Below are 18,366 nucleotides of genomic sequence, written 5' to 3'. Positions count from 1 at the left end.
TGCTTTAGATAAAGTAATATTTAATCTGTGGTCTACTCTATATATTTTTTTACAAAAGGTCAAAAAAATATTGCCTTATTAATTTTATCCTACAGAGAAATTTAAATATTTATAAATAATGACAAATAAATAAACGTTAAGTAACATGCAGTAATTCGACTATGTCAGGCGAATTTCAGTGCCAGAATTTAACGTGCCGGCGACTCGATGTGGCTCAAAAACTTTTTCAGATCTGTTCTGTTTGGATTGCCGATTGGTGTTACAGTTCTTGACACCGTTGGATATGTGGCTAGAGTCGAAGGCATTTCAATGCAGCCAGCTCTAAATCCACAGTCTACAAACACAGACTACGTATTTCTATCAAGATGGGCAGTAAGAGATTACGAAATAAAGAGAGGTGACATAATATCCTTAATATCACCTAAAGATCCAAATCAGAAGATAATTAAACGTGTTGTGGCACTGCAGGGTGATGTTGTTAGCACCCTAGGGTACCAGAACCAGTATGTGAAAATTCCAGAAGGCCACTGCTGGGTTGAGGGCGACCACACTGGCCACACACTCGATAGCAATACATTTGGGCCCGTGTCATTAGGTTTAATTAACGCAAAAGCTGTTTGCATTGTGTGGCCACCAGAGAGATGGCAGAATCTTGAAACAAAGATTCCAAACAGTAGAAAACCTATTAGCAGTGCTGTTCAGTACTAATTGATGTCTAAATGGAAAATGTGTATTAGTAGTAGGAGTTTCAAGTGCTATTTTCGAATAAAATTCATTACAAGGTGACATTCATGGCGCTACAAGCCTAGTGATATTATTTCTTGCATAAAATTATTCTATAAATACATTTTGAATTGTAAATACTATCTATAAACAATTCTAACTTGTAATTTCTGTTATTCTGTAAGAATTCTTTCTAGTCTTGTTTTTTTTTAATACAAGAGTTCCTTATAATCCTTGACAATTATATTCTTTGCAAAAATGTACTTAACATACTGAGCAGCTATCTATTGATAATCTATTTTCTTTTTCAAATACTTCTATTTGATTATTAATATAATAAAATGTAAATTGTAACATTTGAATTATAATTATATTATGATATTAGGTATGAATAAAGAATTATTAAAACAAAAAATGTTTTGTGATTTATAAAAAGTAAAAAACAATAGTTACATTATGTATTATTTATTTAATAACTTATACCATCTCTATCTACCTGTTGTTATAATCAAAGATTGTTATGTGATAAAGCAGAATAATAGAGATATTTTGTGTTTTGTAGCATGGTATAAGTACAGAGTGAAATAACAAAGCACTGAAACTGTAGACAAAAAAAAACTAAAATTATAGTTTCAAAAAAACTTAATCATCAGAAATAATTTATTATTATTATTATTGACTCTAAAATCTCACAATATTGTCACTGGTTTCAATAAAAACTAACTATTGTATGTCAATAATTCTATATGTCAGTGTTTTTCTAGAACTACCCTCACTTTTATATCTTTGAATGGAAAAAGCTATTATTATGTAGGATACCAAGACAGTCTGTCATAACATGTACATACAATGTACAAGGTAAAAAAAATAATGTGTGCTGTTCCTCATTTGATCTATAATACTAACAAAATATTGACTTACTCTACCATGCTACAATAAGCAGAATGTAATCTTTTCAATATTTATTCAGTACTTTTTAGACCATGACTATGTAATATCCTTATGATTCTATCATAAGAAATTCCCCTGCGTATAATATTGTAATGGCCAACTTTTGACAGATCTATAACAGTGGAGCCTGTTCTGTTTTGCTCCAGACCATGACTCAACACACCACCATCGAATACCGCTCCCAAGTTACTATACAAATGTTCAAATTCCTTAACTGACAATGTTGACGGCTCATTGCTGAAATTAGCACTTGTCAATGCCACTGGCCTATCAAATAACTTTGTTACTTTATTCATGAAGTTGTGATTTGGTATCCGTATACCAATTTTAGTTGTATGTGGATTAAGATATGGATTATTTAAATGTTTCGTCTTTTCTAAAACCACAGTGACTGGTCCGGGTAGTAGGCTGTGGAGTAGATTATCACTTAAATGTTCTGCCTGACCCCATTTTCTCACATCTGGTACATATGTTACACAAATAGCCACAGGTTTAACTGAATCTCTGCCTTTAATTGTGTAGAGTTTCTTTATTGCATCAGGACAGTTTGCACTACATGCTAATCCATATATTGTATCAGTTGGAACTGCTATTACTTGTCCATTTGTGAGACATTCAGCAGCTCTAGCATAGGATGTCTCATCGTGACATGAAATAATATCTGCCATTTTATTAATCTTCATTTTTGTTGACACACTTTCATGTCTCACTAAACTTATCTTTAGATGTTTTATGAAATTCATAATTGTACACAAATGCAACACTTTCAATTAGTTTATTTTTATAAAGTTAAGTAAAGAAAAGTATATTATATATTAATCACGCCAATTGTGAGCACATTTATGATTGCAACAGCGGTAAAAGGTAGTCATAGGTTCATCGGCAGACCGAGTTTGTAGTTGCATGAAGAAAGCTCTACCATGGGCGCATTTGGGACACACAGCGTCAGTGGAGTCTACGTTCTCCCAGGCAGCAGCGCCGCCCATGATATAGTCAAGTTCCTGAAAAATAAAATTAAAAATGAGATAGAATAAGTAATAGGCACTGAAAGTTTAAATTTGTTACATGATTTATTACCTTTAACTTTGGGAATGTACGCGAGTATACTTTTCTCTTGATATTATATATATATGGGCATGTATTGCAAGCGTACCTAAGCCCTTGTTCGGGACCTTCTTCTACCATCAAAATATTAGCGCACGTTGGACAGAATAACATTACATCAGACAATCACAAAACTGTTGATTTTATATATACTACTTAAGTATTATTATATATGTATTATTACTTAAGCTTAAATATTTAGTAAATTGCAATATATATATATATATATATAATTTCTCTTTGTAATCAATATTAAATAAAGTAAATTATTACATACATGAAGTACACTAGAAAACAAATTTGAGGTTAAAAGATTGTTGTCACTCATGACAATAATACGTAAGACGAATAATCGATAATGAGTAATCGATTTCTAGCATTCTTCATTATATAATATAATCGATTGAAATCAAATTATGATTTATCATAATTTTAATATTTATTGAAAATAAGTAACGAAATATTTTTTTTAAATAATTTAACCCTTTTTATTGTTATTACTAAAACACAGGCTTTTTCAGGTAGAAAAACCGATGACACTGCGAACTTTCCATAATCTTTTGTGCTCGCCCTCTTTTTAAAGTTTGTTGCAAATTCCTTGCAACCAAGGTTTTCCTTGGAGACTATAGTATGGAGTTTTTCAAAAAGGGTATATAAAGGTTTATTCAAGATCGATAACGCGTACGTGATACTTCTTCTAGTGGTGCAGGCATCCATAAATTATAATAACTGTTTACCATCAGACGGACTGTAAGCATGTTGGTCACCTTCGTGGTATAAAAATAAAAAAGTAATAAAGAAAAAGAAATGTTTAATTATTTTGATGTTTAAGTGGTTCATTTTATCATAACTATCTACATTAACTATGAATTGGATAGAAAAGAAATAATTTTTAAGATAAATAAAAAATTTATGCGACTTGAAGCTGCTAAAAGGCTTCTTTGTAAAGTTGAAATGGTACGTAATGGAAAATAGTAACAGTCTATAAATGTTAATATCTCATATGGAATAAAAATATTTATATTAAGTATCGTAAATGAACGTATCTATATTTTTTTACTTCATTTTCAAGTACAAATTTGATTTTAAATTTAATATTTGCTACCGAAAATCATTCATTGGTTTGTTTAAATGGATTTAGTAGATATGTTCTTAGAATCGTCATATGTATTATTCGGTCTATTAGCTATTAATCATAATTATTGTTTATATTAATATTAGTACAACACTATTTCTGAATTTGACTTAGGAATTTTTTTTTTTTTTTTTTTTTTCTTTTTTGTGGCGTTCACCCCGATATTAGGGTATTTTGCCAAGAACAAAACGGGGAAACGATAATAGTAATAAAAATACCTAACACAAACGAATTTAGAAAGGATAAGGATTAGGTCTAGGATATTTATAGGATATGAAACATATACTTGTACATATGAGAATATACTTATAAATATATAGGAAAAGCAATTGATGCAACTATAAATGTATTCATGTAATATAACTAAATCTTAATATTGTTATCATATATATATGAAGATAGTATTTTATAGATAATAGGATCATTGGAAGAAAGTAGAGTAAGAATAGAAGTTGGGAATGGAACACGGATGGATCGGAGATGATTAAAAAGGATAAATTTAGAACATGAGAAGAATATATGATTCAAGTCCGCCACTTCAGCACTGCAATTACACGACGAACTTTGTACAATACCAAGCTTGTATAAATGAGAAGGTGTGCATACGTGACCTAGACGCATACGAGTTATAATAGTTGTTGCGGTCTTTCCAAGCTTTAATTTACAAAACCATGGTTTGAAAGGAATATCGGGTTGTATAAGGCGATAAAATCTTCCTTTTATTGTACTTGTTTTTTCCCAATATTCCTTCCAGGCATACCTTAAATATATTTTTGGGAGACAAGCTAGGTCACTACAGTAATTATGATACGGATATATCACCACAAGTTACAGCCTCTCTTGCAATAAGGTCAGCTTTGTCATTGCCGCTAATACCACTGTGTCCTGGTAACCAGGCAAAAGAAACGGAATAACCTCTCAACATGCAAAGATAAAGACTTTGTCTTATGTCACAAATAATGGGATAAACTGGTTTTGATTTAAACGGATATTTGGCTAGAGCTTGCAAAGAGCTCATAGAGTCAGTGAAAACTATTGCCTTATGTAATTTCATTAAAAGTATATATTCTACAGCTTTTAAAATACCATAACATTCCCCGGTAAAAACTGAAGACTCCGGTGGAAGTTTAATTTTTTGAACGATATTAAATTGTGAATGAAACACACCCACACCTACACAACCGCTATTGTCTGGTTTTGATGCATCAGTAAAGATGTAGTGCCATTCATTCCATTCAATGTCAGTTATAAACATAAATTTGGCATTCAATTCTGAATCATTTTTTAATAACCCAAAATCATATTTAATATTAGGAGATAAAACTAAAGATTGATATGAGCATTTATAAATGGGAAAACAGGACGATGTAAAAGTGGGAGATTCTATGGATTTATATTTTTCATAACTTTGTATTAAACATGGAGGTTTTTTATGTTTCCAATAAGATGAAGACGAAATAAAGATATGTAGTTGAGATAACTTTTGAATAAGCGGATGATCAGATAATTGTAAACAACGAAAAAAGAAGCGATCAGATAGATATTGTCTTCTTAAAACCAAAGGTGGATCACCGACTTCGAGCTGTAAAGCATTGATTGGACTTGATTTCATTGCTCCAGAGATAATCCTCAAGGCCTTTGATTGAATTAAATCCAATTTCTTAAAAGCAAATGAACTTCCTGGAGCTAACAAAAAAGTTCCATAATCAATGACACTCCTTATAAGACCATTATAAGCAAGTTTTAGTGAAACGGGATGTGCTCCCCACCAAACTCCAGCAAGGCACCTAAGAATGTTGAGGTTACGCTCACATTTCGTAGAAATATAATTACAGTGGGACAGACCTGTTAATTTATTATCTAGCACGATACCTAAAAATTTAATTTCAGTCTTTATAGGAATGTATGAGTTATCATAAAGCACCTTAATTTGTTGCGGTGATCTCATTCTTGAAAACAAAACTACACTACTCTTGGTTACAGAAAGATTAAGACCATTTGCATCTAACCACGTTTTTAACAAATCTAATGAATCAGATAATTTGGCAGAAGCAGATTCTATGGACTTCGCAATAAAATATAATAAAAGATCATCAGCATATTGTAAAATTTTGACGGATTTATCAAGGAATAATTCTAGATCGTATGTGTATATGTTAAATAAGATTGGACTGAGAACAGATCCTTGTGGAAGGCCTTTCCATACTGTTCTAGATAATTTGGTATCTTCATCTAAATTCATATATATTGTTCTTTCTGATAAAATATTAATAATGAAATTAGAAAGCATTACCGGTACATTTAGAGCTTGTAATTTAGTTTTTAAAATAGAAATTATTACATTATCATAGGCAGAATTTATATCTAAAAAGGCTGAGAGGATTGACAAATTTTGTGAGAAAGCTATATGAATATCTGAAATAAGAATGCTCACATTATCTAAGGTGCTCTTACCTTTCCTAAAACCAAACTGGTTCTTTTTCTAGACGGTTTTTCACTAAATGTTCAGCTAGCTTTAGTAAGACAGAGGAAAGTGCAACAGGACGGTATGAAGATGGTTCAGAAGGTGGTTTATGAGGCTTTAGAAATGGTATAATAATCTGAGACTTCCATGAAGTAGGTATATTTCCCGAAATAATTATGGAATTAATTATATTTAAAAAGTAAATTAATGTCGCATCGCTAGCATTTTTTAAAAAGGAATACGGTATACCGTCTTCTCCCGGTGCAAGTCTTTAATAGAAGCTAGAACACCTTTAAGTTCTACTAGAGTAAAAGGAGAGTCAAGTTCGAATAATTCGTCAGAGACGGATAGAGAAATATTGTAAAGGCATTCCGGCACATAACTAGGAGCAAGACGATCTAAAAATTTATTCGCTAAAGTTAAATCGAGTGCAGAACGTGATGTATGATCACTAAAGGCAGATCTGAATCTTTTAATATTATTCCAAACGACTGATGAATTAACTTCTGGACAGATAGAAGAACAAAATCTTCTCCAGCCTTCTAATTTCTTTTTTTTCAGTAGTTTTCGAGTAGAACGTGAAACTGCGGTGTAAATTTCAAAATTTTCTGGTGTCATGTAATTATTATAATTTTTTTTTCAGCCTCTTTACGATTTTTAATTGCTTCCGTACAATCTTTGTCCCACCAAGGTGGCGAGGGAATTTTCCCTGAAGCACTATTTTTAACAGGAGATAATAAATCAGCAACCTCCTTCATATTTATCATCAAGTCATTACAACATTGATGTTCATTTCCATGGTAAACAATAGGTAACTCCGATATTTTATTATCTAAATATTGTTTGTAAATATTCCAGTCTACATTTGATAAATTATATTTAAGCCGAGGACCACTCTTTCGACTTGAGGGAATGGAAATTGGAAAAGAAAGAATTAGGGGAAAGTGATCGCTTCCGAAAGTAGAGGAATGAGGATACCACGACAGTGAAGAAGCTAAATCAGAAGAACATATTGAAATGTCAGGAGCACTAAACCCTTCATTCGGTGCAGTTCTACGTGTTGGTACATCTGAGTTAATAATACATAAGTTGTAAGTGTCAATTATCGTCAGGAGTTTTCCACCATAAAAATTAGAAGTAGAACTGCCCCACGATTGGTGTTGAGCATTAAAATCGCCCATTACGAGAAAAGGTTTAGGTAAAATTGAAAATAATTGTTCTAGTTGTGAATATATTTGGCATGTAGGATCAGGAATATATAAAGTAACAAAACAGATACCATTTATAATTATAGCAGCTGCATTAATGCCGCTATATACAGGAAGCGAAAAAAAAGAAAAAGGAAGGGAGTTTTTGACCAATATGGCAACACCGCCATATCCGTCAGCTCTATCATCACGGAGACTTGTAAAGCCTGAAATCCTAAAAGGATATCCTGGCTTTAACCAAGTCTCTTGAGAGCTATTATAAAAGGATTATATTTATTAATCAAATAAAATAAGTCTGATTTCTTGTTTGTTATGCTACGACAGTTCCACTGAATTATTAGGACTTTGTAATCCATTGTGAGAAGTTAATAATTGAGAAAATACATTGTAAATGGCATCGTTGGACGGTGGTAAAGTTGTTTGTATCATTTTCGATTGCGATAACACTTTAATAAGCATGAGAATAATATCAAAGATGGATTGATTATTGTCAATATTATTTGATGATAATGCACAACCATTAGAGGGAGCAGGAATATTATATTCCTTAACTATGGCTTCATGGGCAGAACGATCATATCCTTGTTGTGCTTTTTGAGGAGAGCGTGGTTTAAGTGTAACTGTTTTTTTATATGATGATTGAATATGTGGTAATGATGATTTCTCTTTGAGGAAAGAAGATTGAAAATGAGATTTATTGGACGGAGATGATGATGTTAATACATCTGAATATAGTTTAGAAGTGGGAGGATGAAATTTTGATGCTTCAGCATAAGAAACACAACTGTGGGCCATTGTTTCTTTAATGGCTTTCTGACGTGCATATTCAGGACATTTCTTACTAATTGCTGAATGAGAACCATTACACAAGATACAAGAAACATTTTCCTCATCTACTTCACATTTATCACCTGTATGATTTTGCCTGCATTTATAACACCGAGGATTTGAACGACACTGCATCTTGACATGTCCGAACCTACAGCAGTTATAGCATTGGATAGTGGGGTAAATGTACAAATCTACAGTTAATGATGTGTAAAACATAAATACTCTTTTTGGTAATATTTGTCCATCAAAAGTAATAACAATGGTTTCAGTATTAATAAAACTTGGTTGTCCTTCATTAATGGTCTTTTTCTTAATTCTTCTGGTTTTTAGAATTCTCCCACAACCTATAGGTACTGATATATTTTGGATTACTTCCTCTTCTGTCCAATCTTTAGGAATACCCCTCACAATTCCCATACGGGTTACATGGAAAGAAGGTATAAATGCCTTAAAATTATGTGTTTCTAAGTGACTATTATTTAAAAATGCATTTGCATTTTCAAAATTTGAGAAAGAAAGCGATAAACGGTTTCTTCCTATTCTTTGAGGCTACCATTCACTATATTATTTATCTTATTAGTGTGTAAAAAGCGACCAAATGCAATAGGATGTAATGTAGTGTTATCATTAGGATGTGTTTCATTTTTTTGTACATGAACGACATAAGGAGCTACATCCTCGGCATTGTACAAAGTTCTGCTTAAAGTACTGGGTGGAGAAGCAGGTTTAACAGACTCGGTATTATTTACAACTGGTATTGATACTAGAGTTTGATTCTCATCCTCAATACATTGACAATCACTATCTTTAATTTTAGATTCGAGACCTTTGGTGTGCCTCCTTCGTTTTTTATTGCAATGTTTGCAAATGCGACGTTCGCCACGTACTCGCTTACGTTTAGAACTTGCAACGCTAGAACCATCTGTGTCCATACTAGATTCACCCAATATATCAAAACTATTATTAAATGGGATAGTTATATTTGCAGACACCTGGGGGGTTGTCCCCCCAGGGTCTATAGGTGGATCCATAATGTCTAATTAATATAGGTAATTTACTTACCAATATTTACAACAACAAACACTATTACTACAAAATATACAATTATATATACAATCTAATACACAATATATAAATAAAACTAATCCTTATATAATTAAAAATAAAATTAATTTAAAGAAGATCAAAAAACACTCCCGCTTTTTTAAACGTTTCCCGCGCTTTTTCGACTTAGGAATTGACCTATTCTGTCAATGTATTACCATAGTATAAAAAATATTTTATTCTGTGGTAAGAGGGTAGGTGCAAACCTAATAAAAAAATAAATGGTCTGTTATTGAGTGTACAATTGTATACAATTGTAAACCCAAATGTAAACCAAAGGTAGAAACATAGATAGGTAGATATGTAAATAAGGAGATAGACAATTACCATTCAATTCCAAGGTGTTATTTCTCTAAACTTATATATTAACTTGATTTTTTAAATTGAAAGTTTTGCGTAATTTTTGCTACATAGTTTTGAATAGAAATAAGATAAATTGTTGTTGTGTAGTCCCGGCATAGATAGGCTACCACTTCCTTTTCTGTGAATATCGTAAGAAGCGACTAAGAGAACTTAATGATCGAGTAATAAGTAACGTGTCTCTCTTAAAACATCTCCAAGGTCTAACTGCGGTTACCAACCCGCCTGCTAAGAGTAGCAACTACTAGCAATAGGCAATAGGATAGAGAAAGTTACCACTCCATTATCATCTATTAAAAAAATTTGTTTGACACCAACTATATTCATGAATATATACATATATTAATATATTTATGACACAAATTATCCATACGTATTCGTAATCATATCCATGCTTTTACATTTTTACCAATTTTGCAAGGATTTGTAGGTACACAATTTTAAAATTCTAAATTAAAAATCAAATAATTAAATTGTACATAACTGGGATACCAGAAGAAATTTTGTGTTATAGTAAAAGAAAACATTAATTAAGTAATTATATAATAAGTAAAAAACAAAATAAATTTTAATGTATATATTATTCTTTATCTATGATATTCCATGTGAAAAGAATGATTGATAGTTTGACATTCATTCACTTGTGTCAGATAGGTGAAATTAATCAAATGAAACGAAATTGAAAAAAGGCGGGAAACTCGAATAAGAACAAGCGGGTTTTTTAAATTTTTTTTATTAATTTATTAAAACTATCTCTATCAATTCTTATTATTGAATAAAATATTATATTTTCACTAAATTCAGCGACAGTAATATAATTAGCATTCATGGGGAAGCGCAGTTGTAGAAAAAGGAAAAAAAAAGATGACGATTCAGGTGATGTAGACCATGAACCTTGTAATGACAAGGATATATATTCGGAAGATACTTCTACTGACTCAGAATCTGAAATTGATAAGGCCGATAAGTATAAACCTTACTACGTCACAGATTATATTAGAAGATATCCCGAGGAATCCCCTGGGACAGAATTTGTTGTCTTTGTAGAATCCTCAGATAGTCAGAAAACCATTGGATCCAGAGACTTGCTCTCACTCTCCTCCTGTTTAAAACGATTTAATAAAGGGGTAACTTATCTTAGATCTATAAATAAATTCAAAATCGGAGTATACTTTCAAAAGCCAGACTTAGCCAATGCTTTTTTAAATAATAAAACTTTTTTAAATGACTACCATTTTAAGGCCAGTATTCCTGCTTCTTCAACAGAAGTTACAGGCGTTATTAGAAATGTACCTACAAATATATCTAATAAAAAAATATATACTATGATATCGAGTTCTAAGAAAATTATTGCTATTAAAAGAATTTTAAGAAAAAATACCTTGACTCATGGATATGTGTTACAGCCAACTCTAACCGTGACAATTACTTTTGCTGCATCTGTATTACCTGAATATCTGGATATTGGAGGTTGGCGCCACAATGTCACTCCATATATACCACCAGTTAAACAATGCTACCGGTGCTTGAGGTATGGACATTTAGCTAAATTCTGTAAGAATTCTGAGCGTTGCAGCATCTGCAAAGGTGAGCATAATTATAAAACTTGTACAACTGGAATGGAAAACGCTATTTGTGTACACTGCAATGGAAATCACACAAGTGTATCACCGCAATGCCCTGTTAAACAAAAGAAAATTGCTGAAAATAGATCTAAATTCAGACCTGCTTCTTTTGGAGATATACTTAGCACTGAAATATTTCCTAAACTGGGTAACAAACCTAAAAAAAATGTAGACCTAATTTCAATTCTAAATTCTGATAACAAGAGTTTATCACTTTTAATAGAAAGCATAATCAAACTTATTTCACTACATAACACAAAGAACACATCTATTAACACTAAAAGTGTTTTGAATGTGTTATATGATACTTTTGGTAATAGACCTATTTCACAAAATTCAATCGAGACCAATTAACTATCATACAGTGGAACGCTCAGAGCCTACTGAGCAATCGACATATTTTTACACAATTTTTAAATGAACATCATATTCACATTGCTCTCATCTCAGAAACTTGGCTAAAACCACATTACAAATTAAAAATTAAAGATTATTGTATAGAACGAAATGATTGTGGTAATAACCACAATGGAGTAGCGATTATTATACATAATAGTATTAGATATAAAAAACTTCACTCTTTTTTCGACAATTCTTTGCAAACTATAGCTATTAGTATTGAAGTTAATAATTCTTGGTATTCAGTTGCCAGTATTTACTGTCCTACCAATAGTACACCTAGTTTTACTAAAGCCAAATTTAAGTTCTTTTTGGAGTCTCTTCCTAAACCCACTATCATATCTGGAGATTTAAATGCACATCATACTATGTGGGGTTGTACCTCCACTAATACAAGAGGTAAAGACATTCTTGATTGTTTAGATGAATGTAATTTGGTATTATTAAATGATAAGCAAGTTACTACTGTTGGCTCTCATATTTGGAGACCCAATGGCCTTGATTTAACTATGGTATCCCCATCCATATCATTAAAATGCGAGTGGTCGGTTCATGATGATCCGTTAGGAAGTTATCACCTGCCGACTTTTACTAAAATAAACACAAAGAACTCTTCATCAACTCCGTCAGGTGAACAACATGCTCCTATAGATGAAGTTAATAAACTTTTGTTAAATCGTATAAACCTACGTCTCGTTAATTGGGATCTTTATTCTGAAACTGTTAATCGATTACTTTTGGATTTCGAGTATGATGTCAATGAACCCTTAAACAATTACAATAGGTTCTGTAAAATTATTTTGACAGCTGTGGAACGTTCCGTTCCATGTAGGAAACTTATCAAATAGCGGTGCAAATACTTCAAAGAGGCACAAACATATTGCAGTACCTTGGTGGAATAACAGGTGTGCGACAGCTGTCAATGATAGTAAAGCGGCTTACCTTAGGTTTAAACAAAATCCAACTCTCGATAATTACATAAATTTTAAAAGAGTTCAAGCTGTTAAAAAGTTAGTAATTAAGCAAGTAAGACAACAGGGGTGGCAGGAATTTTGTTCCAAATTTAATAGATTAACACCAATTTCCACTGTTTGGCAAAATATGAGAAAACTAAATTCAAAACATCGTCAAAATCATTTTAAAGATATATCATGGGTCAATGATTTTTTACGCAAATATACTCCTGATTTTGTACACTCACCTTTTGATGACAAACAGTTTAATTCTGTTAATTCATGCCCAAAATTTCTCACTGACCCATTCTCAATTGATGAAATATCCAGTGCAGTAAAATCTAGAAAAGATACAGCTAGTGGCCTTGATCGCTTAACATACAATATGTTTCGATTGCTGAATAAAATAAACCTTACTAAACTCTTACAAATTTTTAACGATTTATGGAAGGACTGTATTATCCCACCAGAATGGAAAATGGATTGTTTGATTCCAGTAATTAAACCCGGTAAAGATCCTACAAATTTCGACTCCTATAGACCTATAACATTGACGTCCTGTGCAGGCAAATTATTCGAACAATTAATTAAACAGCGTTTAGAGTTCTTTATTGAAAGTAATAGTATATTACCATCGAATCAATTTGGTTTTCGCCGTGGATATTCAGCGCGCGAAAGTTTAGCGAACTTCTATGTCGACCTTAGTACTGCTTTGAATAACGATGAATATGTTCTATCTGTTTTTTTAGATGTCGTAGGAGCTTTTAACAATGTAAATTTAACAGTTCTATCTTCGATTTTATCCTCATTTCTTCCAATGAAACTTATCGAATGGATTTATAATTTTCTTAGTAATAGAGAAGTGTATGTTAAAGTAAATAGTAAATTAATAGGACCTAGGTTAAGCTCTAAAGGAGTATGTCAAGGTGGTATTCTAAGCCCGCTACTATATATTTTATATATCTATATACTTAATTCAATTTTAGGAAACAGTGTGAACAACTTGCAATTTGCCGATGATTTATTAATTTATATAAAAGGAAAGAATATTATTGATATGCAATTAGTGTTAAATGAGTCATTAAAAAGACTTGAGAAATATTTTTCTCTTCTTTCCCTCGATATTAGTTTAACCAAAAGTAAAGTAGTTGTTTTTCATCAAGTTCATAAATATGTTCCATTAATGAATATTATATATAATAATCAAACTCTTCCAACAGACTGTAGCGTTAAATTTCTGGGGGTAATTTTTCATCAAAATTTAAAATGGGATCTATACGTTGATTGCTTAGTAGATCGTGCTTTAAGAGCCACTAATATAATAAGATCTGTAATTGGTCGTAACTGGGGAGCTGATCCTAAAATTATCCTTTTACTTTACAAATCTCTTGTTAGAAGTAATTTTGATTACGCTTTCTTTTGTTATGCCTCAGAACATAAATTAGTAGAAAAACTCGAAAAAATTCAAAATATGAATTTAAGACTTATTTTAGGTGCTATGTATACTTCTCCAATTATCTCAATGCAAGTAGAATGTAATTTGCCTCCTATCCTTCTTCGTTTCGAATACCTAAAACTCAAATTTCTCTTCAAAGTTTTTTCAGTTTCCAATAACCCACTCATACTCAAATTATTAAATTGCCCCATTTCTATGTTTTTGAATAAAACTATTGTCAATGATTTGAATTTACGAGATGAATATAACATCTATAGTAGTAAGATACTTCCTTGTTATAATGGCCTTTATGAGAGTAAGTTCTGTAAGATCAAAATTGTTATACGTAAAGACATAAAAGAAAAGCACGATATGTATGAGACTTTATCAGAATTTATTGACTACAGGCAGATATATACAGATGGTTCCAAAAATGCACTTAGCACTTCAGTGGCTTTTTACGATTTGTCAAATAGATTTGGTCACGGTTATAAAATTTCAACTTTGGCTAGTATTTACACAGCAGAAGCAAAAGCTATATTTTTAGCATTAGAATACATAGAAAAACAGGTACTATATTCGAAATGGATTATAATTACAGATAGTATGAGTGTTCTTATGGCATTAAAAAATAACACATTCATTTCATCATCAAACTACTTAATTCAAGAAATTCGTAATAAATATTATCATCTCTGTACTATATATGGAAAAGATATTATCTTCATCTGGACCCCTTCACATATTGGAGTGTTTGGGAATGAACAAGTAGACACTTTGGCTAAAATTATTAATTCAAGTGCTGCTCGTGTTCAAGATTTACCCCTTTGTTATTCAGATTGTAGTATTGGAATACATAAAATCGTTACAACTAAATGGGAGGAGCATTGGACTCAAATATTACAGACTAAAGGCAAATGGTACCGCAAAATTAATTGGCGTATTGGAAAACCGTGGTTCTGCAAAGGAAAGGACACAAACAGAAAATTTTACACCAATATTTGTAGATTACGAATCGGCCACGGACATTTCAACGAACACCTGCACCGAATGGGCATGATCGCTTCCCCATCATGCACATGGTGTAACTCAAATACAGCCCAATCTCTACATCACCTTTTTTTGATTGCTCTGAATTTGTCATTCAAAGACACATTATGTTTGACGAACTTAGGATTATCTTCAAAAAACCCGAAAATATCCCGCACTCAATCCCGCTTCTCTTAAGATTTCCTTCTTGTTTCAAAGCTATTTTCACTTATATTACTACAACATTCAAGGAGCTATAAGAATACTTTTATTGAATTGCAAGACAATGATTTTTTATAATTATTTATTTTTAATTTGATAAATCCACTGGTTTAAGAAAACTCAAGAAAAGATATTTATGAAAATGTACTTACCGGATTTGACAAATGAAATATTGAAGATTATGACAATAATTGAAGCGACATTAGAAAAATAAAATTCCAGACAAATTATCTTTTTGAAGACTAGGCAGCATGGTCTCCGACCTTAGCCTGTTCCAAACGGAACAAACGTACTAAAAAAAAAAAAATGAAACGAAATTGTGTCAAATCGTGATATGTCGGGTTTCGGAACGGCTGATTTCGCCGTTATTTTTTGGGTGTGTTTATCGAGTGATAACAGGTTTATTTGATAATTCAGAGGTTCAAGTGTTGTTATAGAAACCGCGCGTTTTAAATAAATTGTTTGAAAATGTTTCGATCTTTATTGGATGCGTTTTGGAATGAGGCTGTGTGGTTACCACCGAATACGACTTGGGAAGATATTACACCAGGATCTGATAAAGATGTGGTTTACACAGATCACAGGCACCTCCTGTACCCTATACCACTGGCCTTCGTGATTATAGCCATCAGGCATATGTTAGAGAAGTAAGTTTTTGCTAGAATTCACAAGTATGCCGTTTTCTAACGTTTCACTTAATGATTGTGTTCGATTTATGGAAAAGCGGTATTTTTGTTTTATTTAATAGTAATTTATATGCCTACATAATTTTTAAATATTTTTATTGTAATTTTTTATTTTTCGTCTTTAAGTAACAAAATCCTGTAACAACTTTAAATACGCCAAAGCGTCTTAGAACGCGCTAATTGGGAACATTTATGTTCAAAGAGTACTAATTAACAGACTAACGTACTTGTGAAATTCATGTATTGTTTAGTAACCACTGAGTTCTTGTATATGTCTTATAAAAACATGGTTAATTTATTTTAAATATAAAAAGATAATTAATATAAATAATGTTGTATTTAATTGTTTGTTTTCATGCTTTAAATTTTTTTAAATTGTATATTTTAAATGCTTACAAACAATAGAAGTTGGGATATATAACAAGTAACAAATTTAAACAAAAAAAAAAAAAAGAAATATATAAATAATGAATGCTTTTCAATTATTTTAATGACTTAGTCAATCATTTTTATTTTAAAAGTTTATCATCATCATCTTTGTGCCCTTACCCCAATTACTTAGGGCAGTGTAATTTACTTATTTACTCTTTATTGGTCATCTTACAAAAAAAAAAAATGTACAAAAGGCTTAATGCTATACAGTGGGGGGAAAGGGATTGTTAGCAATGGAGTTTGACAGCCTCATTGCTAACAATATGCCCTATTAGGTCGACCTCTACATGGTTCCCCCTGGAAACCATTGTGAACAATTTTTGTTGAATTCATCATGATGGGCTAACTGACCTGCATTATCCTCACCTATCATCCTTAACTGGTGGCCCGCCAGTGTATACCGATAGCGCTGGTAGGGTTACCATTCCATTATCACCCATTAAAAAAAATGCTATACAGTACAAAATATGTTTTGAAAGTATATTTATTTCATATATATACATATTTATGTAGTGTGTTTTAATGAAAAAAATTTTTTGACTTTTTTACTATTTTATTTTATACTATTTTGCCATGATTTATCAAATATTAATACACTGGCCCAGTTATATATTATTTGCTTCTGTGTTGTATTAATTTTCAGTTTTATTTTATTAGTTTATTGTGCTTTTTCTAACATTGCAATAATGAGGAGTGGGGGGAAAAGGGATTGTTAGTAATGGAGACTGAGAATCCCATTGCTAGCAATATACCCAACCTGGTCGACCTCCTCGCGGTTTTCCCTGGAAACTATCATGGTTAATTCCTAATGAATTCATCATGATGGGCTAACTGGCCTGTTTTCATTCTCATCTATCACCCTTCACTGGTGCTCCGGCAGTGTATACCAGACCCTCATACTGACCACATTACTAACAAGCCCTTTCTCCCCTTACTACCAATATTACTGTTTCCTCTTTTTTTTTTGTATGCATGCTGCCTGCTGGTAATTAATGCTCCTTTCCACTCTGGGTTTACTGGAAGAGAACTTTACAGTAATTCGCTTATTGTACATTTTATTGAAATAAATTAAAACTTTGTAATCTTTGAGTACAATAAAGTATAAATAAATACTTTATTGTACTTTATCATGTATGTTTAATAAAATTGAATAACATTAAATTATATTTTGTTTCAGATATTGGTTTGCACCATTTGGCAAGTCATTAGGTATTAAGAACACAAGACCAAAGAAAGTCCCCTACAATCCTAAATTAGAAGTCGCCTACCAGAAATCATCAAAGATTAAGCATAAACAGGTATGTTTAAATAACTTTATATTTTTATTTATTAGTAAAACATAATGAATATCTTTTTACAGAGTAAAAAAAAATTTTGTACTTAGTTAAAAATTTTATATTTTCTCAATTAAATGTTTAGTTGTTAAAGATATATTTTATAAATTTTATTGGCAAAAAAAAAATAATTAATGATTAAAAAATTTTGCACTTTTTTCATATTTTATATACATACAATATGGCATTACAAATATCAAACAGCTAGTCAAAATTCAAGCTTAGTCAAAATAAATAAATGTGTATTAAATAAATATACATTTGTACTGTCAATCTATTAAAAGTAGCCTGTATTAAAAATATGTTATTTAATTTACAAGTTTATTGTGCCTTATTTCAGAGAGTATATGGTATTATAATAATTGCTATTT

General features: G+C 31.4%; 5 protein-coding genes across 7 annotated transcripts in view; 2 read left to right on the top strand and 3 right to left on the bottom strand.

Annotated features, from left to right (window-relative positions):
- LOC113514974 (uncharacterized) overlaps positions 1-18,366 on the bottom strand; it is a 212,564-nt gene that overhangs the window by 71,701 nt on the left and 122,497 nt on the right. The gene's annotated exons all lie outside the window — the stretch shown is intronic.
- LOC113515051 (mitochondrial inner membrane protease subunit 2) lies at positions 20-1,138 on the top strand. The gene has a single exon (XM_026899185.3). The coding sequence runs from the start codon at positions 208-210 to the stop codon at positions 706-708; it is 501 nt and encodes a 166-aa protein (XP_026754986.1). The 5' UTR covers positions 20-207; the 3' UTR covers positions 709-1,138.
- LOC113515010 (threonylcarbamoyl-AMP synthase) lies at positions 1,173-2,417 on the bottom strand. The gene has a single exon (XM_026899125.2). It carries the CDS (start codon positions 2,415-2,417, stop codon positions 1,686-1,688), a length of 732 nt encoding a protein of 243 aa, XP_026754926.2. The 3' UTR covers positions 1,173-1,685.
- On the bottom strand, positions 2,490-3,049 carry LOC113515011 (DNA-directed RNA polymerase III subunit RPC10). The gene is made up of 2 exons (XM_026899126.3): positions 2,752-3,049; positions 2,490-2,675 (listed from the first exon to the last, which is right to left on the bottom strand). The coding sequence occupies exons 1-2, from the start codon at positions 2,890-2,892 to the stop codon at positions 2,490-2,492; spliced, it is 327 nt and encodes a 108-aa protein (XP_026754927.2). The 5' UTR covers positions 2,893-3,049.
- The window catches only part of LOC113514977 (ceramide synthase 6), a 37,620-nt gene continuing 35,110 nt past the window's right edge, over positions 15,857-18,366 (top strand). For all 3 annotated transcript variants that reach the window (XM_026899083.3, XM_026899082.3, XM_052896123.1), the window contains exons 1-2: positions 15,857-16,190; positions 17,839-17,959. In XM_026899083.3, the coding sequence (XP_026754884.1) occupies positions 16,012-16,190; positions 17,839-17,959 (300 nt within the window). In that variant the 5' untranslated portion in view covers positions 15,857-16,011. The remainder of the gene's footprint in view (positions 16,191-17,838; positions 17,960-18,366) is intronic.

This window comes from Galleria mellonella, unplaced genomic scaffold (genome assembly GCF_026898425.1).
Source record: "Galleria mellonella isolate WM207_F2 unplaced genomic scaffold, CSIRO_AGI_GalMel_v1 utg312, whole genome shotgun sequence".
NCBI lineage: Eukaryota > Metazoa > Arthropoda > Insecta > Lepidoptera > Pyralidae > Galleria > Galleria mellonella.
This window is presented reverse-complemented; position numbering and strand designations above follow the sequence as displayed.